General features: G+C 39.2%; 1 protein-coding gene across 2 annotated transcripts in view; it reads right to left on the reverse strand.

The window, feature by feature from the left end:
- The window catches only part of LOC138690978 (calpain-A-like), a 72,614-nt gene that overhangs the window by 15,037 nt on the left and 33,703 nt on the right, over positions 1-23,874 (reverse strand). For both annotated transcript variants that reach the window (XM_069812591.1, XM_069812589.1), the window contains 4 exons: positions 22,339-22,438; positions 17,593-17,730; positions 16,972-17,143; positions 12,296-12,411 (listed from right to left, as the gene is read on the reverse strand). In XM_069812591.1, the coding sequence (XP_069668692.1) occupies positions 12,296-12,411; positions 16,972-17,143; positions 17,593-17,730; positions 22,339-22,438 (526 nt within the window). The remainder of the gene's footprint in view (positions 1-12,295; positions 12,412-16,971; positions 17,144-17,592; positions 17,731-22,338; positions 22,439-23,874) is intronic.

The raw sequence follows: 23,874 nt of genomic DNA on the forward strand, positions 1-23,874 counted from the left end.
TGAGAAAATGGAAATAGTACAGGTTGTAGCAAAAATTCGAAAATAAAAGTAAAAAGAGTAGCAAAAAAGAGTCCACAAGAATCAAATTTCAGCGAACGCGACACAAGCCAACATCCAGTAAAACAATGTAGGTGTGCGATCGGCAGGGAAGAGAATGACTGACGCGAAGCCAGGGTTGTCAGGTCAGTAAAGTTATAATTACGTACCACGCTTCAATTGAATTCTTTGAATCCAAGGGAGGGGACACTACGAATTATCACTGCGACCTTAATATATTATTGCGCTGAACCACACACTACGTGCATTCCTAACCCGCACCGGATGAGCACACTAATGGCAACGTGTATCAATGTCGTTTAAAAATGGAGTAACCATAGTTTACCAAACTGGGGAAAAAAGTAACCATTGTTAAAATGTGCACAATTAATAATCACCTGTTAATTAAACACAGCTACCTGACACCTCATTTAACAAGGATAAAGTCTATAGTGGTACACTGTTTCTACTAAGTGACAAAAGGAAAGCATCCATATGTCTACAACGTCTAAAAACGATTGCGCTTACTCCGTTCTACATCGAAACGAATGTATTCTATATTTTCACGTTCCATTTGTTCGCCTTTGGGCTCTCTCATACTTACGCATTGCATTTCTTTATTTTTCAGTGCTGTTAGGTTACAACCATACAAAATAGAAAATTAAAATCGAAAATGACTATATCCCATGTGAGTTAGTGTCGTTAAAAAGGGCGCATCAGCTACTCTGGCTATTTGCGCCCCGATCTAAAATTCTTCAAAACCAAAAACATAAACAATACAATAGGCTGAATGCTAACACGAAATTAAATCACGTTGTCACAGTAAAAACAAGGTACACAAATGCATTACCCAAAAGGTGATTCGTAAAAAATCATAAAAGTGAGCAGTTCTCAGACCCTAGCTATTACTTAACAGTCGCATACTGGGAAATTTATGCTATGCTTTTCTGACATTTTTTGTTGTTATGTTGTACACACTGTAGCAGAAAATTAACTTTTGGCGGCAGTCCATTGATGAATTATAGCGATTGTTGTCAGTACATGCGCATTGGATTTCTTATATCCATTTATATTTCAGTAATAATTGCAGCCAGAAGGTTGTATTTATTTATTTGACAGTAAATATGGCTAAGAAGAAGTGTATAACAAAGACAGACATTGATGAGGCGATATTTGACAGTTCTTGTAGCGAAGTTGAAGATGTTATTCAGGAGCCTAAAGGTCAAGATATTTCAAGAGAAAGAAGTGAATCGGAGGAAGAAGAAGGTAGACCTAACGTTTGCTGCACTCCTCTGTATAATTTTTTTTATTTACTTTTATTATTTTTGTAAATAAACTACTAGTCAGAAAGTAATAGGTTTCTGGTTACGTGCGTGATGCATGTAAATACTTATTGTTTTAGAAGTGCAGCCCGTACGAAAGCATCTACGTCCGGAAGCAAAACTCGACCAACCTCCTGGAAATAGGACAGATTCATCTGGTAATATATGGAAAAATGAACCAGTACAAATGAGAGAAGGCGTCACTCCTCTAACATCATCAGAACCCAGGGAGGACCTAAGCCGGGAGTGAAGCCTGACACTCCAAGGGAAGCATTCTATATGTATTTCGATCATGATACTCTATATATTATTTTGATCCACACGAACCAGAGATTGGAAATACTCAGGCAATCATGTGCTGATGCATTTATTCGAAATTCGAAAGATTTTGTCCAAGAGGAAATTTTATGTGTTATTGGACTTCCTCTAATCTGTGGGGTGAATCGACAAAATAAAAGTGTTCGTGAGCTATATAGTCAAGAAAATTTTCCACTGTATAGGAGATAGATTTAGATTGTTACTGAAATGTCTGCGTTTTGATATTTCAGTTACACGTGAAGATCGAAAGAAGAGAGATAAATTTGCTCCTATCAGAGATATTTGGAATATGGTGGTGAGAAGATTTCCTATGTTTTACAACCCTAACGAGTCTGTCACTGTTGACGAAGAACTAATAACATGTCAAGGGCGCTGTCCATTTAGGTTATATATCCCAACCAAATTAGGTAAATATGAGATAGAAGTAAACCTGTTGTGTGATTCCAACACAAACTATTGCTATGCAGGGTAGTTTGAATCTGAGCAAAGAAATCATAGCAGTGGTCCTGAAGTAGTGAAAAGTTTGGTTCATATGTCTAACTTGGAACAATCAGGATGAAACATCACAATGGACAGGAAATTCATAACCATGTTCCTTGCAACGGAATTGTTGAAGGAGAAAGTAACCACAGTTCACACCATGCGGAGTGACAGAAGAGATTTACCGACAGAGCTTCGCCCTTTTCTTTGAAAAATGCCCAATCTGGAACAGTTAGATTCGCCTTCACTGAAGATACCACCTTGGTCAGCAATGTTCCAAAGAAAGGAAAAGTTGTGACAGTCCTTTACACGCACCATTGTGACACGAAGGTGACTGACGATAAGCCAGATACAGTTTAATCCTATTCTACAATTCTACTAAAGCTGGAGTGGATGTTCTTGAGAAGTGCATAAGAACATACTCTTGTTGTCGAGGAACGCGGTGATGGCCAATGGCGGTTCTATTCAACCTAATTGACATAGCAGCATGTAATGCATATATATTGTTTCGTGAAACTACTGATCAATGGGCTAAACAGTACAAAAAAAAGAAAGGATTCTGGAATGAAAATTTTTTTGAAAGAACTGAGTCCACAACTTTGCATCATAAATATAAAGAAGAGTGCTGAAAATTAGGTTGGCCTATACACAAAGTATGTAGATGCTTTATGCATAATTGGTTATAATTTCAATGAAGACCAAGGTGCAGTGAGCAGGGGAACTGTACGTTCAGAAACACAAAGAAAAGTAACTCGTAATGCAGTGACAAATATTCCAAACAAAGGCGGTTGTTATTTATGCCCAAGAAGTAAGGACCGCAAATACATGAAGACCTGTACTTCATGTAATAAGTACCTATGTTCTGCTCATATGACGAAAGAAGAGTCCATTCCTATTAGAAATTTTCCACACCAGTGGAGTAACGGTTAGCACGTCTGGCCGCGAAACCAGGTGGCCCGGGTTCGATTCGCGATCGGGGCAAGTTACCGGGTTGAGGTTTGCTCGGGGGTTTTCCCTCAACCCAAAATGAGCAACTGCTGGATAACTTTCGGTGATGGGCCCCCGACAAATTTCACTGGTTTTATCACCTTCAACTCATCCAGACGCTAAATAACCTAACATGTTAATAATGCGTCGTAAAATAACCTACTAAAATAATATAAAAAATTTTAGAATCTGTTCCCAGTGTGATTCTGAATTATTGTTTATGTTTGCATGAATCTTGAATACACCAAGTAATATTGTATCCGAATACCTGTTTCTCTCAGAATGTTTATTTTTTTTGTATCTGTTAAAAACATTTTTTATAAAGTAAAATACATTCAATAAAGTTGATATAAAGTTCCTTAAGCCATAAAGATTACAAAAATATATAGTTTATATAGTTTAATTGGAGAAACAATATAAAATACGTGGGGTCAGTCACTGACCCCACCATTGGTATTAGTTGGTGTAATAATGGGCACTGGTATGCGACTGTTAAAAGAAACAATACAATTTTATCAAATATTCGTAAGTACAAGGTCCGAAAATGTGAGCAGAATAAAAATATATAATACAACAAATGTGACCTTCGGATGTAAAGGGTCCAGAGGATAAGAATACACGGTCAATAAAAAAACTAAACCACACTGTCAAGTCCTGTATTCCATAAAACTCTCAAAACTGCACTCGCACAATTAAAATCACTTCCAAGACCGTCACGAAGTGGAGTCCGAATTGCGTATTGTCGACGTACAAGATCATATTAGTTAGTTAGTTAGTTAGTTAGTTAGTTAGTTAGTTAGTTAGTTAGTGCGGTTTAAAAAGGGCACGTCAGCAACTATAGCTGTTTGCGCCCTTATCTAAATTTCTTTATAGAACAGAGACAATACAATAATCAGAAAGCTTAAGATAACTAAAAAACGTTGTCACGATTAAAACGAGGTACACAAATGCAGTTTCAACAGGGTGAAGCATAAAACAGTATAAAAACCTCAGACCTTAACTAGTATATAAAAAGAGACAATAAAATAATAATACAAATGCTACCATAAATAAAATATCTAGCGTATTTCTAAAATACACGGATGTAAAAGGTCCGAATGTCAAGTTTGTTAAAAAAACTTATATACTAAATAAGAAATGTAACCTCCGGATGTAAAGAGCCCGGAGGACAGGAAAACGGGTCAATAAAAAACTAAATCACCCTGTCAAGTCCAGTACTCGATAAAAATCTCAGAACTGCATTCGTACATTTAAAATTATTTCCAAGAGCGTCACGTAGAGTCGGCCGAATTCCATATTGCCGACGGACACGGTCATATTTTCTACAATGCAATAAAAAATGTTCCACCGTAAGTGGAACATAGCATAGATCACACTCCGGCTGAAGCTCGCCACGTAGCAGATGGCCATGTGTCAGATGACAGTGGCCTATCCTCAACCGGGAGAGTAAAACTTCTTCGTGTAGTGACGATCTTGTGGACGAATCCCAAACTCGAACACTATTCTTTATTCTTCGAAATTTGTTTTCCTCTTGTGCAGACCATTCTCCTTCCCATTGCCACCATATTCTATATTTCAAATGATTTTGTAAGTCTTGCCATCTCTCGCGCCAATATTCCAGAGTGCCATTCGTAGCATCATCTTTGGCTGCAGCATATGCGGCCTCATTCCCAGGAATTCCGACTACTCCAATCTTGGAGTCAGAGCTTAGGAGTGTGTGGAACAGCTGCTGAGTTCTTAACACAAGGGAATCATCTGAATAGAGAGACTGCAAAGACTGAATGGCACTTAAAGAGTCGGAGCAGATTAGATATCTGCCCCGAGGTTGTCGAATTAAAAAAAAATAAAACTCTGTAAAAAGCATATAATTCTGCAGTAAAAACACTGGTATGTTCGCTCAGTTTATATTTAAATATCTGTCCATGTGCAATGAAGGAGCAACAAACACAATCATTTGCTCGGGATCCGTCAGTAAAGATTAAAGAATAATTTGCAAAACATGATAAAAGTTCACTAAAACGAAGTCTATAAACAAGAGCTGGTGTAAAATTCTTAAGACTTTGGCTCAGGCTTACATCTAAAAAGGAACGTCCCATAATTCACGCTGGAGTGGTGGTATATTCTAGTGTGCGAACGGATGGTAGATGGACGTCGAGCTAATTGAGCAGTTCACGGAATCGCACGCCTGCTGGACAAGGTCTCCGTGGATTTTCACTGTATCGGCTGTAAAGAGACGAATGATGGAAAGAGTCGAAAGAATTCTGCTCAGGCTGCGAGGGGAGTTTAACCGCATAGGAGGACAACAGTGTATTACGTCGCCGATACAGTGATGGTTCCCCCGCTTCACAATACAGGCTCGCTATCCGACTCGTTCGGAAGGCACCTGTAACGAGTCGTATCCCATGATGATGGATAGTGTCTAAGACACGCAGCTTCGAATTATTCGCTGAGCCATAGATAAAACAGCCATAATCCAGCTTTGAACGGATAAGGGCACGATAAAGACGTAAAAGCACTATGCGGTCTGCACCCCAGCGAACCCCTGACAAAAGGCATAAAATGTTTAAAGATTTCTCATAACGCCTTTTCAAATCACGGATATGCGCCTCCCACGTTAATTTATAATCAAAGATAAGGCCCAAAAACCTCGCAGTGTCTGTATATTACAACTCCACTCCATTAAGACGCAGTGCAGGATGTGGATGGAGTTCACGATGATTGTAGAAGTGGACACACTGCGCCTTTTGAGTGGAGAATTTAAAGCCATTGCGAACAGACCAGTCTGATAGCACGTTGATGACCAGTTGCAACTGTTGACCGATAGATGGGAGGTATCGGGAACTGTAATATAAACTGAAGTCATCAACGTACAAGAGAGACGATACTAGGTCTCCCACACAATGGGCAAAGCTTTGATCGCAATGCAGAAAAGCAGAACGCTTAATACAGACCCCTGCGGAACGCCGTTTTCTTGAAGATGTTCATTAGAAAGTGTGGTGCCTACTCGAACTCGGAAATACCGCTCTGCCATGAACTTAGCAACAAACGTTGGGAGACTGCCACGAAGTCCCAAAGCATGCTGAGTTTGCAGAATGCCATACCGCCATGTGGTATCGTAAGCTTTCTCTAGATCAAAGAAGACCGCTACAAGATGCTCCTTCTTGAGGAAAGCATCTCTAATGGCGGTCTCCAGCAGAACAAGGTGGTCTGCGGCGGATCTATGCTTACGAAAACCACATTGGATATTAGATAATCGGTTTTCCGATTCGAGTACCCACATCAGGCGTTTGCTTATCATCTTTTCCATAACCTTGCATACGCAGCTGGTGAGACATATTGGCCTATAGCTGCCAGATAAAGAAGGATCCTTTCCCGGTTTCTGGACTGGGATTACAATGGCGGAACGCCAAGCAGATGGAAATACACCCTCTGTCCAGATTCTGTTGTATATTGACAGAAGAAGGATTTTTCAGCTGCCGAAAAATGGCGAAGCCTGCGGTTATGGATGTTATCAAGGCCAGGGGAGGTGTCAGGGAATATGTCTAGTGCCGCCTCCAGCTCCTCGGATGTGAACGGTGCATTGCAGAGTTCAGTGTTATCTGATATGAAGTTCGGGGTTAGTTTTTCAGCAGTATTCTTGATTTTTAGAAATTCCGGGTGATAATTGTTTGAGCTGCTTATGTGTGCAAAAGTGGTAGCAAATATTTCAGCAATTTCTATGGGTCAGGTGGTCGTTACTCCATTGTTCAGAATTCCCGGAATTACAGATTTACGTTCCCCAATTATCCGACGGACTTTGTACCATACGATGTTAAATGGGACGTTATTTTTCAATGAATTGATGTAGTTTGTCCAGCACGTCTTCTTAGCATCGCATACAGTGCGACGAGCCTTGGCTCGAAGACGTTTAAACTGGACAAAATTTTCTTGGGTCGGATAGCGCTCAAATTGGCGTAAGGCACGTCTGCGGTCTCGGATTGCATCTCTGCAGTTATGCGTCCACCAGGTGACAAAGAAAGGTTTTGCCCTGGAGGACGACCGGGGAATAGATAATTCCGCTGGCTTTATAACCACATTGGAGAAATGGTCCAGTACGGATTCCATACTATCTTGTCGGTTATCATCGAATGATATGGACTGCGAAAATCCGATTCAGTCCGACCTTTTAATAACCTAGTTTGGAGATCGAGTGCCGCAGGACGTAAAGCGGACATATGCATTCGAATGGGATAGTGGTCACTACCATGTAGGTCGTGAATCACAGATCATTCGAAATGCGTGGACAAAACTGGGTTACAAATGGAGATGTGTATCATGGAGAAAGTACCGTAAGCCGAGGATAGATGTGTTGCTTCCCCGGAAATTAGGGTAATCAGATTAAGATGGGTACATACATCTGCTATTTTATTTCCTCTGTCATCATCAGAATTAGAGCCCCAAGAGTGGTGAGATGCATTAAAATCTCCGACTAACAAATATGGAGCCCGTACCTGCGATAGAATATGTTTCACGTCATTAACTGTGTAAGGTATATCAGGGGGCATATAGACACAAACTATAGAGAACTGGACGCTAGATAAAGATATTCTAGCTGCTATACATTGATGAGGAGTGTTAATATTGATGATGGAGGAAAAGATACTTTGACGGAGTAGGATGGCACAACCTCTATTGGCCCGAATACCGGCAAGATGATCGTACCGGTAAATATTGTATCCTGAAATATTCAGGAAATGTTCGGGTCGGAGGCGTGTCTCCTGAAGACATAAAATAGCAGGGTTCTCATGATAGATCAATTGTTGTAGTTCTGTATATCTGCTGCGTACACCGTTCACATTCCACTGTACAATATCTGTCATCGCGAGGAGCTAAATTATGATGGTGGCTTCACAGGCGATCTTCACTTTTTTTTTTCTTTTCTATGGATTGATGCCTTTGTCTGCGACTGCTTAATCTTGGACTGTGGCGGCTCACTTGCAGACCGTCGTACTCCTGATCGTGATCTTGATCGAGGACGTGATCGAGAGTGTGATCTCGAACTGCCACCCGAACTAGGAGCGCGACGTTCCGGTGTTCTACCAGGCCAAGGATCTTTCTCTGCTGTCACGGCAGCGATCTTTCTAGGGACGTAAGGCCTGATATCCAGTCACACGAGTCGTCTGACTCAGCAGTCTGTGTCGCAGAGTCAACGTATGTCTGGGTGGCGGTCTCAATTCGCTTCCCAAACATATTTGCGAGAGGTGGCGTCTGCGTGGATGCATCAATTCCCTCTGTTGCCTTCTGCAATACTGAGGAATAAGATTTTTCTGTCGCCTTTTTTTGTTGGTCTAAAATACGCTTACGCGCCTCGAAAGAAGTAATATTTTCTCGGACTCGGAGCTCTTGGATATTCTTCTCTACCAAATACTTCGGGCAATTTTTGGAATTAGAAGCGTGGTCACCAGAACAATTCACACAGTGCTCGGCGCCGGCACATGGGGATTCCCCATGGTCAGATACGCCGCAATTTGCACAGATGATATTGTTAGTGCAACGTTTTTCCGTATGTCCGAACTGTTGGCACCTAAAGCACCGTATTGGGTTCGGCACATACGCACGCACAGGGACACGCTCGTACCCGACAAGATGTATTCTGGCAAGAGAGACGTCTCAAAGTTCAGAAAGACTGTGCTCAGGGGTTCAGTCCGTCCGTCCCGCTTAAGCAAACGGTAAGCCTTGGACACGGACTGTTCCGCCAGCTCTAATTGGATCTCTCCATCGGATATACCATCTAGAGAATCCGTATGCACAACTCCTCGAGTGGTGTTCAGCGAGGAGTGTCGCTCAACTTTGATGGGGTAGGATCCCAGCAACTTCGCTCTTAACAGTATCTCACTCTGTTTTGCAGATGCAGTCTCAACAAGGAGACTGCCGTTCCGGAGTCGAGTTGAATTTCTCACCTTGCCGACGAGTCCGTCAAGCGCGCTTCTCACGTAAAATGAACTAATGTTTCTCATAGTTTTTTCGGTCCCATCCTACGTGATACTGATAAACTTTGGAGGCGGCACGTTAATTGTTACCTTCTCAGGGTCCAATTCCATTGCAGTTTTCGTCTTATTACCTTCAGTTGTACTGTCTTTTACTATTTTCATATTCTTTTGTTGTTTTTCTGAAGGAGAAGAGGAGCGCGAAGACATTTTGAACTGTCCCCCCCCCTACGGAACAGTCGGCGTCAGCCTGCCACCGGGGGGGGGCGGAAGAAAAAGGCACCTAAAAATTCTTCTCTTTTCTTGTCGGCCCGATCCCAAGCAACCCACTTCACGCAAGTTACCCTTCAAACTGGACATTACACACCTAATGGCAAGTTTTACACCAGAGGCTTGTCGCAGTTTTATGCCCCTACCACGGGAATAACCGCCCTTGGCTCCCCACTCTACATTGAATACAAGTGCCGGACCACTCGACTAACTCCGACCCACCTCCCAAAGCCGGAGCAATCCGAGACCGCACGCAGCGTCAGGGGACTTGTGGTTGATTACACTGTGACACCCATAAGTTAGCGGTAACCCGTCGGGGCGATATATTCGCCCCGGCGAGCAGAGTCGGTCACCGGGACGTTTAAATCGCCCCGGGCCCCATTGGGGCTCTACGTGAGTGTACTTGACATCTGGTCCGTGCTCGGCACCTAAACTAGCATATAGGAGCAGTATGAAGAGTCCACTATTGCTTCGTTGCTGGGCGCCCTGTCGTGCCGCACAAGTTGAAAGTCGCGCTCGAACCCGTGGGACAGGACCACGGAGATAGGAAAGATTCCCGCTGGTGAGACGGGAGTTGTAAGCCTAAGATACTTAACCTAATAACGTATATAAAAACGAGAAGAGGAAGAAGAATGTAACCTAGCAAGGCATCCTTAAGAAATCAATCCCGTCATTATGGCGGACGTGGAAAAACAAACAGCGGGGATGGAGAGGTGAAAATGGCTGTGATGATGTGGTGGACGTTCCGCATGCAATGGTGGCCGGCGAGGAGAAATACAGCGATGAAAAAGATGAGAGAATGAAAAGGGCGGGGTGGTGAGAAGGCGATTGATGTCCGAAAAGAAAAGCACGAGAGCCACCATTGCATCCCCCGGTCACCAACTTGGCGCCAGGAGGAGCATTGTTGTCTTCCCCGTAAGTAGGATTCGAACCAACTCACAGCAGTTTCTGACGAATACAGATTTCTGAATTTATGGGTGAGCATGTCAAAATTTACAGAGTTGAAAGCTTTGCTAAGGTCAAGAAGTGTTAGTAATGTTACTTTATTAGAGTCGATTGCTTCATGAATGACTTCGGTCACTTTAAGTAGAGCAGTGCTTATGTTGTGTCCAGCTCTGAAACCTGACTGATACTTGTCGAACAATTTTTGTTCTTTCGTGTAATTAGTGATTTGTCTGTGTACGATTCCTTGCAGTGCTTTTGAAATGGCTGGCAGGATACTTATTGGTCTATAGTCGTTCGTGTCATTGGGAACTTTGAATTTTGGAAGAGGAAGAACGAAAGCTTGCTTCCATATTTTAGGGAAAGTTGAAGTGATTAAGGAACTATTGAATATGTGTGCAATTGTAGGTATTACTATATCTTGTATTTTCTGTATGAGTATTATGCTAATGTTGTCCGGCACTTGGGTTTTCGTCTTGATGCGTTGGATGGCTTTCATTATGTCAATATGAGTGACGTCGGTAAAATAGAATTTGTCTCGAGTTGGGGGAACTGAGTCAGGCAAATCTGTGTCTTGTTTCTACTTATATAACCCAAAAAAGGTTCACGTTCATATCATCAATATAGGATGAATGTATATAATTAGTGACAAAAACTCATATCATGACCTAACTCTAATAATACTTCATTTTTAATGGTAATAATGTCATTAAACCTTAAGTTTTGTAGTTTTTAATATCCAATACACAGCTGTACTCAGAAAATTACACAACAGAGATCAAACATGTAAATTCTATTCATTACGTCTTGAACTATTTAATAATCAATACAGAGACAGTCTAAACAATTACACAAATGAAGATCGACATATTGGCATTATGTCAGAGAATCTGAGCTCTTTAGCCACGATCTGAGCCCTAAATATGTCAGCAATCCTGCAGGTCATGGCCTTCGTGTGATAATGTTTATTGCAATATGTATGTTTTGTCTTATTCTGAAAATCCATTACTTTTCAAAACTGACGAGACGTGGATTTTGGAAAAATAGGAAAATTATGTAGGAAAATTTACATTTCACTGAAAACTACTATTTTTCGGCACATTCTTCGATGCCAAGCTTCAAAATGAGGAGTCATTAATTAAAATCCGAGCAGTCGTTTACCCGCAATTTCCATTATCACTTCAAATATATATATTTTTTTATCACACTCAGATATTTTCATTCCGTTTGTATTTTTACTTTTCTTTAAACTGTAGAGAGCGGAAAACTTCAACTTTCAGGAATTCACAGTGAGGTACTAATATGACTGTGTGTTTACGGTATTCCGGAAATTATCTACCTATATTTAGCCTATTTCTTCGAAATTAACAGTGGATAATTTATTGTGTAAGTATTTAGTGAAATAATTCGAACGGTATATGTTGGCTATTAGAAAAAACCAATAACACATCATAGTCATATTAAATTAAATTCGTCCACAATGTGCTATGGCTATCAATCGCACAGAAGCGAAATAACGTGTCAAATCGGTGTTGGTAGTGTAAACATAGTGCTTTGTATCTATTTTTTACCAACAGAAACATTTCTGTGTTTGAGATTAGCAAGTGCAATGTGTTATGAGTATTTTTTTATTAAACTCTCAAGTATAAAATTTGAAGTATCTTAATACATTATCATTGTAATTAAATTTCTGTAAAAGTTAAGCATTTCAGAACGTACGACTTAGTCATCAGAACTTAATTTCGTCCAGAGTTTTTGCATAGTTTCCAAAGAAAAATTATCAGCTTATTAATTTTGGAATTACTGCAAACTTTATATTTATTTTCTGTCCTTAAACAGATAGGCAGACGTGGCTTAAAAGCGGAAATAGGTTCCATTATTCCTATTAGACCTTTCCTCGTGATCTTTACATATTTTTAAAAGTTTATTTCCAGACATAAAATTGTGTAAATATTAGACTACCATGACACTTACCAAGTCTGAAGTTTCTGGACGTTTGGATCCCGAACCCAGACTTTTTTTGTTTCTTCTTCTTCCACTTTCACTACGTTTATGCAGCATGAATGATACTTTTCATTCATAAGAACATCCTGAAACGAAATAAAATATGGTGAACTTGGGTCAGTTGGAAACTCTTTTTTTGTTACTATGATTTCAAAGGTCTTTGATTGCAATAAACTCCCATGTATGTATTTTATATGTTCCTGTTGCATCAGTTTACGTGTTGACTTTTTTGGATTTCGCATAATTCTTTGGCGAATGTCCGCAATAACAACCGGCGTCCGAAATGCAGGGGGATCTTTATTTGTGGGCGTTATGCACAGATCCCATAGCCCACCACTTCTTATCTACGTTCAATGGCTCTCTTCACCGGTAGGTCTACATGTTTACTCGGAAAATTGTTCTTAAAAATTTTGCGGGTTTCCTTAATGGAAAACGTTCCACAAGCACCACTCCTTCTCAATCGATTACGCCATCTTGCACAATGCGAGATAGATATTCACCGAACTCAACTCGACTGGTGCTGCTAGGGGCAACAAATGCTGACGGCACTTTGTTGATTAACGGTTCACTCAACTAACGCCATATACTAGCGCCATTCTGTGTTACAGGTCAATTAAAGAGCTCAATGCAAAAATGCAAAACCTTTATGAGGCACTGAGGCCGTAACATACCCTAACATTCACCTCTCAGGTTTCCTCCTCTCCCGAAATTTAATAATCTGAGAAACGTGATCTAACACGTTTAAGAGAACCGTAAACCCTGTTTTCTATTGCATAAAATGTACACTGGGCAAAAGGCATTCTGAAATTTGAAGGAAAACCCGTTTTTCTAATGGTTGAAATTCTCAGTATGTATATGTAGTCGTAACAACAGATTTTACTTGTGTTTATGAAGGAGTGAAGTAGAGAGAGAGATTGACTTTTAGATGGGAAATTATTATTATCATGACAGATTTATAACAATACGGTGAAAATAAAATATGACATATTTGTTCCTACCAATACGGTGCCAATAAATCGATGGCCCAGAACCAAACTGTTCCAAGTCCATTTTACTATTTCTTTTTTCAGGAGAGCTATTTTAAGCTCCTGACATTCAAAGCTTCATGAAACAATTTGGAATAGCTTCATAGCAACCTTATGGAGAGGAATATTTACAATTTTGTTCGATTCATATATGCAGACAAGAATTGGAACACAATGAAATACAGATTTCTTTCTGATAAAAAGTTGCACTTAGGACAGTCTGGTTCTCAGTCATCGAAATATTGCCTCGCTTTTGTATAGTCCGGGCTAAATTGCCCCATGTTTTAACTCTCTTCAAAATATATTTGTTTAAAAGTACATACATTTTTCTTCTTTCAATTTCGACCAAAAGAATTTTTCAATAATAAAATGTATATAAAAGCGTTCTAGCAAACCCTTCACACCGATTTTGTTTGGTAAAAAACGTACAATTCTTTTGCATGATAGACTTCACAAATCAGTATTCTTTATAAATATTATTGTGTTATAAATACATTTCCACTTTAAGTTGTATTTTGGGATATAAGGGTGAAGTTTAATTTTTCGCAACATCCAATAAGCATTCTGCAAAACCAGGAAAAAGAGAACTTTTATAATAGATGTGTTTACTTGTACTGTTTTAAAAATATCGTTCTTTTTTTTAGTTGGTTATTTAACGACGCTGTATCAACTACTAGGTTATTTAGCGTCGATGAGATTGGTGATAGCGAGATGGTATTTGGCGAGATGAGGTCGAGGATTCGCCATAAATTACCTGGCATTCACCTTACGATTGGGGAAAACCTCGGAAAAAACCAACCAGGTAATCAGCCCAAGCGGGGATCGAACCCGCGCCCGAGCGCAACTTCAGACCTCCAGGCAAGCGCCTTAACCGACTGAGCCACGCCGGTGGCCAATATCGTTCTTTGAGAGTACACATTTTTTTCTGTCATTTTCGACCAAAGGTATCCTTCAATAATAAAATCTATACAAAAGCGTTCCAGTAAACCCTTCACAGCCAATTCATTTGGTAAAAAAAAGAAACAATTTTTTTACAAGACAGATCTCTCAAATATGTTACAAACACATTTCCTTTTTGAGTTGTGCTTTAGGATAAGAATAAGGGTCATGCTTAAAACTCCTTAGATTCTTTAGAAATTCATGTATTGACTAGGGAAGAGTATGTCTAATCTGTTGTAAACCCCAATGACCCTTCTACAGAACCACGAGAAATTAGGTCTTCATACAGCCTTTCAGCAAACCCTTCACCCACACCGTACTTTCGATTGTTACTGACGAACAATATTGCCTGTTGAAAAACCGACACAGGAATAATAGTTTCCTTTATGCCACTACTATAAATTTTCTTCTCATGCGCATTAAGATTGTGTGTGACCGTAATACTGTACAGTCCTAAGATATGTCATAAAAATGGAAGTAGGTTTAAGGAGAGAGGAGATGAAGAACGAGCAGTGCTGAGTGCTGTAAAACGCAAAATAACTAGCTACAAATGTCGCTATGTGTAACATGTCATGTAGCCACACGTAGCGACACTTAACGCAGAAACTGAGCAGTAATTGTCGCGCCCGTATGGCCACACATTTTGCGACAATTACGGCAGCTACATTCTAGCAGAAAACCTGCGACAAATGTAGTTCGTGTGGCCGTACCCTAAGTTTCACTGAGACACATTTTAATCAATCAAACTATTTTCTTCGGAATACCAAATTCAATAAGAATATTATATAAAACTTCTCTCTTAACCGAGTCATATGCCTTTTTGTAATCTATGAAAAAACTGTACCCTCATACTCCCATTTTTTCTTCAATATCTGTCGAATACAAAAAAATCTGATCAACAGTCGATCTATTACGCCTAAAATGTCACTGATGATGCCCAATAATTTCAACTACATATGGAGTTAACCTTCTCATGGGAATATTGGACAACATTTTGTACGACGTCAACGAAAGTGATATTCCTCGAAAGTTACTACAGTTAGTCTTGTCCCCCTTCTTAAAAATAGGTACAATTATGGACTTCTTCCATTCTTATCGTACAATTTCCTTTTCCCAAATAGCAAGTACAATCTTATACATTTCACTAGATAGTGCGCTTCCACTCTCTTGTATTGATTCTGCTCTTCGGAATTTGATCTATACCTGAAGACTTGTACTTTTTCAGATTTTCTATCGCAATTTCGACTTCAGAAAGTATTTGAATTTCGCCCCGATCATTCCTATTTGGCCTATATACATTTAGTAGTTGTCCAAAATAGTTCTTCCATCTGTTCAGGATTGAATGAGTGTCTGCAAGCAACTCACATTCTCATCCTTGATCACGTTTACCCTTACCGGATATCTGTTCTTAAATTCTCTTATACCCTTATATAAATCTCGAATGTTTTTATTCTTACTATTTGTTTCTACCGCATTCAGTTTTTCCGACAAGCAACCTCTTTTTTATTCCTAAGTGTATGACTTGCTTCCTGTCTCATTGAAATAACCTCCTCAACTGGATCCTGTAAGAATTTCAATTTTGCCTGTTTCCTTCTTTCTAATCCCTTGGAACAATCTTCATCAAACCTCGGTTTCTTTGTCTTAGATTCACAGCAACCTATGCTCTGCTCAGCCGAAATTTTGATACTGTCTCCGATATTTTTCCACCACTATTAATATCTAACTCTTTCTCAACTTCGTCGGAACTTCCTAAAGTGGTAAATCTATTTGAAATTTCCACCTGATAATGTTGCTCGACCTTTAATTTCAGAATATTGAGTCTACTAATATTAGCTTGTTGCTCTACTTGTATGGCTACTGATAGTCTTCCTCTTAATTCTCCAATTACCCAATAATGGCCAGAATTACAGTCTGCCCCCCTGAAAGTTCGAATGTCTACTATACTAGTATGTCTAATAATAATAATAATAATAATAATAATAATAATAATAATAATAATAATAATAATAATAAACAGTTAACTATCAATATAAAAATCAATGACAGAAATCAGTAATGAATGTGTTTATCCATAAATGTAACAAGGGTGCGCGTTACCAAGTTCGAGTACTGTGAAATTTGGTACGGCTCTCCGACACATAGACTCCTGTCTGTTATATTCTGCTCTCTTGTAGTTTCTAGTGAGTACCACTGCAGTAGAAGGTACAGTGTGTATATAAGGGTAGAGTTGAGCCTAAGGATAGTACCCGTCGCCTGACATAAGAAATGAGCATATCTTAACGTTCTGTGGTAAGGGGTTTCAGATTTATTAAGTATCATCCCTGTAACTAGTACCGGCGTGGCGGTTCATAAATTAAGTTGTATGAGCACTAATCATGAAAACGCAAACTCATGGCTCAATAACAATGGCGATGACTTAAATTTGATTCATTCTACTTTATTATGCCCCACGCCGTAGTATATTTAATCTGCCGTGTCATTCCTATTTGATTGAATACTCTGTACCAAGATATTCCTTAAGAGAAAGAGTTTTTTCTCGGTTGTAGGTATATCATTTACATTTATGCTTGAAGAAACATTCTTCACGATGATGTTAGTGGAATTTCCATGAAGTTTTTAGATTTACAGAAATTAAATATGCTCCAAAGCAAAAACAGTGTCAAAGGACACTTTTTTTCACACCTTTTTAATGCAGCATAAGGATGATCCACCATGATAGGCATCTAGCATGATGTCGAAGAGATTATCTGGCATGCCTTCCCTTAACTTGATTCTTTCCACAATTCCACCAGTGAAGCTCTGTATTGCATCCGTCCAGAAACCTCCTTCCAGAGCTTCGTAGGAACCAAGCCATCTGTGAAATCACATTTAAATTTGTACCCAACTATTTAATAAATTTATGAAAACATACTTATAAACACTTTAGAAACACAAAACATACTTATAGCTAAATATCTGGATAAATAAAGATGGCACCTACAGTAGAGTATGAGCTTTGCAAGTGCGTTGGTCATATCACCAATGGGTATGAAAGAGAGATATAGCATCCAAAGCCTACAGATTTGTAGACAACCTAAGAGTGGGAAGCTAATAGATATTAAACAAGTCCGAGCTTGAGTTGCAGAAGTGGCTGGTGTATCCATTCGAAGCTCACAACGCATTTTAAAAAGGAAACCAGTTAGTTAGTTAGTTAGTTAGTTAGATAGTAGGGTTTAAAAAGGGCGCGTTAGCTACTATGGCTATTATTGAACATGTTGTTTGTTGAATAACTTATCTAGTTATCAATATATATTTCATACTTACTTCGCATAAGCCTTCTCCAGAAGAATTCCCCAGTATTCATTACCATCTGTGTGGTGTAAAAATACGAGTCTTCCCTCATTGGTCGGTACTGTGTCATTTTCAAGAATCACAATCTGATAGGTTCCCTTCTGCCAGAACCTATTAAATTGAAAATGCATTTTAAAATATGAGGACTACAAATATACAATTTTTGTCATGCAATTAACATTATTAGGCCTATATTTCATTTGCAAACTCCCAATATAAATTCATTTTTAGGAATACAAAAAATGCCCAAACGTTTACGAGTAAATGCTGTACAGGGACTCACATATTGATAGGTGGAAAGACAGACATCACATCTTGTACCACTTTAGATATCAGAAATGACGAATATGTTTTTCTTTAAAAATCTGGAGATCAATTTAATACCAGTAACATCACAATACTTTCTACATATTTTCGTACAATGCGAAAGAAGAAAGCGATGCAATTCAGTGCTACAAGTTTTTTTCAGTATAGGCCCCATATGATAAATACTTCATAGCATTAAATCATTTACTTTCACACTCTTTCAGATCCCTTTAGCAAACAAAATAACACCACTCCTTTAAATCAGAATCATCTAACTAGTGAGCCATGTATGCCGCTCAGACTCAACAGCGCCACTTCAAGAGTATAGTTACGGGCTTATCCTATCCTTCCGGTTACGTCATAGCAATATCGTTATACTGGTAAGAAATTAGGAGGGGGAACCGAACCTTGATGGAAGCAATGAGTTCTAAGACATGGATAAATATATAATAGGATGCGAAACTGCGGTCAGCACCATCTGGCGGCGGGGGGCTAAAATAAGATGATCAGCGCCCAACGTCGTAGGTGGTGAACATTAGAACTACGTGTTGGGTACATTACCCAGAGTTCTCTATTTATCCATTCGAGATATTGCTCGATGAGACGAAAATGACGAGATGGCAGACAGAAACATGGATGATATATAATTATATATTTATTCATGTCAGAAACTTGCTAATAAGTGAGCATAAAGTGATACTACGTGTGTGTATAAACAGTGATGTTTATGGACGTTGTAAAAATAGTGTTGTTGAATGTATTGTAAAGTAATAGTAATATAATAAATTGAACTATCTAAGTAGTTCTTGCAGACTTTTCCATTGCGCTGTACAATAAATACCCAAAGAATATAATCCCAATTATCTAACCTTTTGCTTCATTTTTTGTCTCTGTCTGGTTATATTTTAATCGGGTAGTGTAAAATAGATCGTCTCTTTTATCTTCCTGTTGGCTCCGATAAGAATTTTCAGTAGAAGATGCTGTGAGGAATAAAAATGTAAATGTTTTATTTTAAATTGGGTTAGTTTTGAATATCGATGAGGGTGGGAGGGAATACTTTCTGCACAGTTCAACATTTTCGTCACCAGGTGCACTGCTAAATGCATGGAGTAATTACTCTTTTCGCTACTTGGTGCGCTGCTAGATGTAATAACGCCCCTCCCCCCAACAGGTGGCAGCAAGATCAATTTCTACAACAGCGCCTCTAGTATGTGTTACGGGAAACTCAGTAAGTTTCGCATCCTATTACATATTCATCCATGCCTAAGATATTCACAGTCGATCTAGACGTATACTAAGATCACCTAGTATTGGGAGCCGGGGGTTGCTGGCTAGCTCCGATGTTTCGGGGTTGTAACATATATTTTTGATTTGGTAGCTTGGAACCCGTCCAGAGATAAAATATGGAAGTATATTGTAACTTAGCGGAATGGCTCCGCCTCTCATTTACTGGTTTGGTATTATGACTAACTGTAAGTACTGTGTGGTAATTATATTTTCTAATTCTTAAAAGCCAGTTTTATAATTTCTAGCTTCTGTAGTTGAGCACAGTTGCACATGAATTCTTGAAGGTTCTGATTATGATTATAGTTCTTGTTAGTTCTGAGCATTTTCACTTATTCCTTATTCATTTAATTACGTAGTGTATCATTATTGTATAACATATTTATATTTATTTGTGTTCATTATTCAATTATACTTAAATATTTAGTAACTTGTATCCAGCTTTGATTTGTCTTGTCATTTCTAGTGCACCATATTGATGAAATCCTCATTCGCCTTTAACAACTGACGACATAGACGTAACACAATAAGTTTTGGAGAGCAGGCAGTTTCACTTGCTTATAATAAATTGGTGAATAACAATGAAAAGTGAAACCTTACATAGCTATTAGGGTTTTCAACGTCTCACTCTTGGAACTTTTACACAAACTTGATACGAAACATTTGTATTTAACAACTGTTTTTCACGAACGAATACGTTAACTCTTCAGTACGTCAGTATGTTCAATTTCCTACATGAATGGACCAAACTGGTGGTGCACAAGCTCAAACGTTTTCCTCAACAAATTTAATTCAATAAAAAATTCCCACTTTATTTTTTTCTCTGTTATTTTCGTATTAATCGTATTGTATTTCATTAGAAATATAATACAGTCTGCTTAAGAATTTAGTTAATTTCAAATGGAGATGACTAGCAAGGCTTACAATTCCTCATGACATGGGACTATCCTCGGTAACATGGAGAAGTAGTTTGAATGGCCAATTGGCCAGACTACGGCCTACTAGTATACCCACAGATCTTAAACACGTGATATGACCATAGACCTTAAAGGGTGTGTAAATAGACTTCACAAAAAAAAAATGGCGAGAATGGGCTGTAAAGTATGGCGACTGTTTGGAATACATCTAGGCCAGCTCTGTGGATGCAACATTACCAGAACCTGTTGTCTCATATCATCCCTTCGTCTTAACAGGTTATATGCACAATATGCATACCTCCCTAAAACGAAACGCGATGGTTCCAGATTTTTATCCCGTTTTCACAGGTTTTCGTTTTACAAAGGGTTGAGTTTTGGCAAAACTATGAATAGACTACTGCAATATGCTCACTGTAGGAAGAACACAATGAAGAAATAATTTGAAAAAAAAAAAGTTACTACAGTACATGCAAAGTGAATTTTATTTTCATAACTATTGACTTACGTAATTGCAGCCTTTCTCTCTCCCTCTCTCTGCGCCCTAGTTTCTTGGGCCCCACGTTTCTTTTAAAGTGCATTCCCGCGACTTTTTTTTTGAAGGGAGCGTTGTAGGATTTCCTTCGCGTCCTGCATCAATTCAGAGTGTAAATTGCGCCCTGATCCATCGGTTATGTAACTGAAGTTGTGTTTGGTGGAAAATAGATTAACTTCACGTTAGACAATTCAATCCTTGGATGGCAGGTAGCATTGTCTAAAAACAGTATGACATTACGACCTTGACGTTCCATTGCTCCATTAAAAGAATGAAGCCACTCTTCAATGATAGAACTGGTCAGCTAGGCTTTTTTATTATGTGGCACAGTTTTACTTTATTCCCACTGTTATTTAACACTGTATTGGCATATTAACACAAAACTCAGAATAAATAAACGAAACTGTGAAACTAAATTGACACTATACTACAATTATTCACACTCTTATTCTACTCGCACTGCCCATTATAACTGTATTGGCTTGTTGGCACAAAACTGAGAATAAATGAAAAACAAAACTGAGAATAAATGAAAAAAAAAAAGCAAGAGGGTTTGAAGAAGTAACGGTACAGGAGGTTAGTAACCTCCCCGGGTCCTGGACAATAATCACAGAATAGTGACATGGTTAGAGAAGCTTCACCCCCAATGCCTCACAAAGAATAGCGAAAGTTTTCCAGATCATTTCATGTACAGTCACACAAAAAAATTATGCCATGCTTCGTACAGTATTATGGCAAAATTAAAAATGGTTTGAAAGAATTTAGCAACAGTTACGCTTAAAATTATGCGTTTTAATCATGTTTTTTTTTTTACCTAAATGGTACCCAAAGATAATTAATTCCGTTTTCGCGTTAGACAATTTTCAGGTTTTAAAGTATTATTTTACGTAAGAAATCATTCCGTTCCCAAATTTACTTTTCGTTTGGGCAGGTTTCCTTTTTATAGAGGGTATGTTTTAGTAAGGTTTTACTGTAATAGCCCTATTTGTCACAGTGCAAAATATCTTCCGACCGCCTCTCCATGAAAGGAAACAGTGTTTGTGTTCAGTATTATTCACTTTGTATGTAACAAATTATTATCATCAGAATAACTCATGATGTTGTGGAATAAAGATTTCATATAATGTGATTTTTTTCGGGATAAAATTACATTTCATAATATGCATAATTGCCATATGAGTTGACTCATAGGTATGGATATTAACAAATAGAAATATTGTATAGGAGAAAAGGTTATATACACATAACATACCAAAAAAAATACTCTTTAGTTATTAGGAATGGTCAGTAATTAAAAATTGATTTCTTGCAGCATTACACAGCTGTCTCTGTAAATGACTGGGTTAAAAGCAGAATTTATTTGTTGAAAGATGAGATATCATTACATGAGGAAATAAATCAACAGAAAAATCTCGACGATCATTCATTCATTCCCTTTCCCCTTTATTTGTATACAATACTCCAGTTCGTCCTCCGTTATTCATTCATTAAATGTTTTGACCATTGTAGTGTGAAGTCCTTAAGAATTGCATGATCAATTCACAGATAATTATTAAGAAAGTGTCTACAACTGTAGAGCATGATATTGTTTAATATTACATCAGTAAATTCTATTCCATATAACTAAAACAATTGAATGACGCAACAAGCAGAATCTGACAAATGGTTTACATGCCTCACCTGAACTCCAGTGCGGAATCTGCATTGATAACTTCATGGAGAGCCTCTTTATTCTTCTCATGCCTGAGACTTTCTATTGCAGCTGCCAGCCAGCAGTCTCCTAAAATTTGTCGCATAATTTATATTTCTTTATTATACATTGAGATGTTGTAAATAAACACAAAAAATTATAGGCCTATACGTAATTTACTTTCAGATACAACATACCATGTGGTACAAATTACGTAGAAACGTTGGGATTGGCCTAATCCCCCGATAATATACGAGGCGCATCCAGAAAGTAAGTTTCCCTATTTAAAAAAAAAGAACACACAGTTTCAGGAAAACATTTATTGGCAACAGGTACAGGAATGTTTCAGCTCTTTTTCAACATAGCCACCATCAGAATTGAGACACTTGTCGTATCGTGGCATCAACTTTTGTATCCCTCTGTTGTAGAACTCTGCCGCCTGTGAATGGAACCAGCGTGTGACAGACGTCTTCAGCTCTTCGTCGTTGCCAAAACGCTCACCGGAGGACAGGAATTTCTTGAAGTGCAAGAAAACGTGAAAATCGCTGGGAGCAAGATCAGGACTGTAGGGTGGATGATCAAACAACTCCCAGCCAAATTCCGTCAAAACAGCTTCTGTGCGCCGAGCCGTATGTGGACGAGCATTGTCATGGAGGAGCACAACACCTGCAGTAAGCATTCCACGCCTCTTGTTTTGAATGGCACGTCGCAATTTTCGCAGTGTTTCACAGTAACGGTCAGCGTTCACTGTTTCACCTCTTGGAAGGAAGTCAATGAGCAGAATGCCCTTCCTGTCCCAGAACACCGTGCACATCACTTTCCATACCGACAGCGTCTGTTTGAATTTCGTCCTGACCGGAGATCCACTATGCCGCCAATGCATTGACTGCTGCTTGGTTTCCGGGGTGAAGTATGAAATCCAAGTCTCGTCGCCCGTGACGATCCTGTCGAGGAACTCGTCGCCGTCATCGTGATACCGTTGCAGAAATGTCAGTGCTGCTCCTAAACGTTGCATTTTGTGTTCGGGTGTCAGGTTTTTCGGCACCCACCTGGCACACACTTTTTTGAACAGCAGGTGCTTAGTGACAATCTCATGCAACAAGGATCGCGATATCTGCGGAAAATGGATGTTCAGCTCCGTAATCGTGAAGCGACGGTTCTCCATGATGCACTGCCGCACCAGCTCAACACGATCATCATTGACGAAGGACGGTCGCCCACTGCGCTTTTCATCATGGACACTTTGAAGACCTTCGGAAAACTGCCTATACCAGCGACGCACCATCTGCTTACTCATGATGTTCGGCCCATAGACCTGACAGAGCTACCGATGAATTTCAATTGGCGCAATGCTTTGTGCATTAAAGAACTTTCTCACCGACCGAACCTCGCAGGCGGTGGGAGAAGGAATAAGAGCTTCCATTTCGGATCATAGCTGCCGCGCTACTGGCACCAGGCGGGACCTGTCCGGCTGGCATATGATTGATACGTCATAGATCTGTTACGCATGCGCAATTGACACGGCT

This window comes from Periplaneta americana, chromosome 16 (assembly GCF_040183065.1).
Source record: "Periplaneta americana isolate PAMFEO1 chromosome 16, P.americana_PAMFEO1_priV1, whole genome shotgun sequence".
NCBI lineage: Eukaryota > Metazoa > Arthropoda > Insecta > Blattodea > Blattidae > Periplaneta > Periplaneta americana.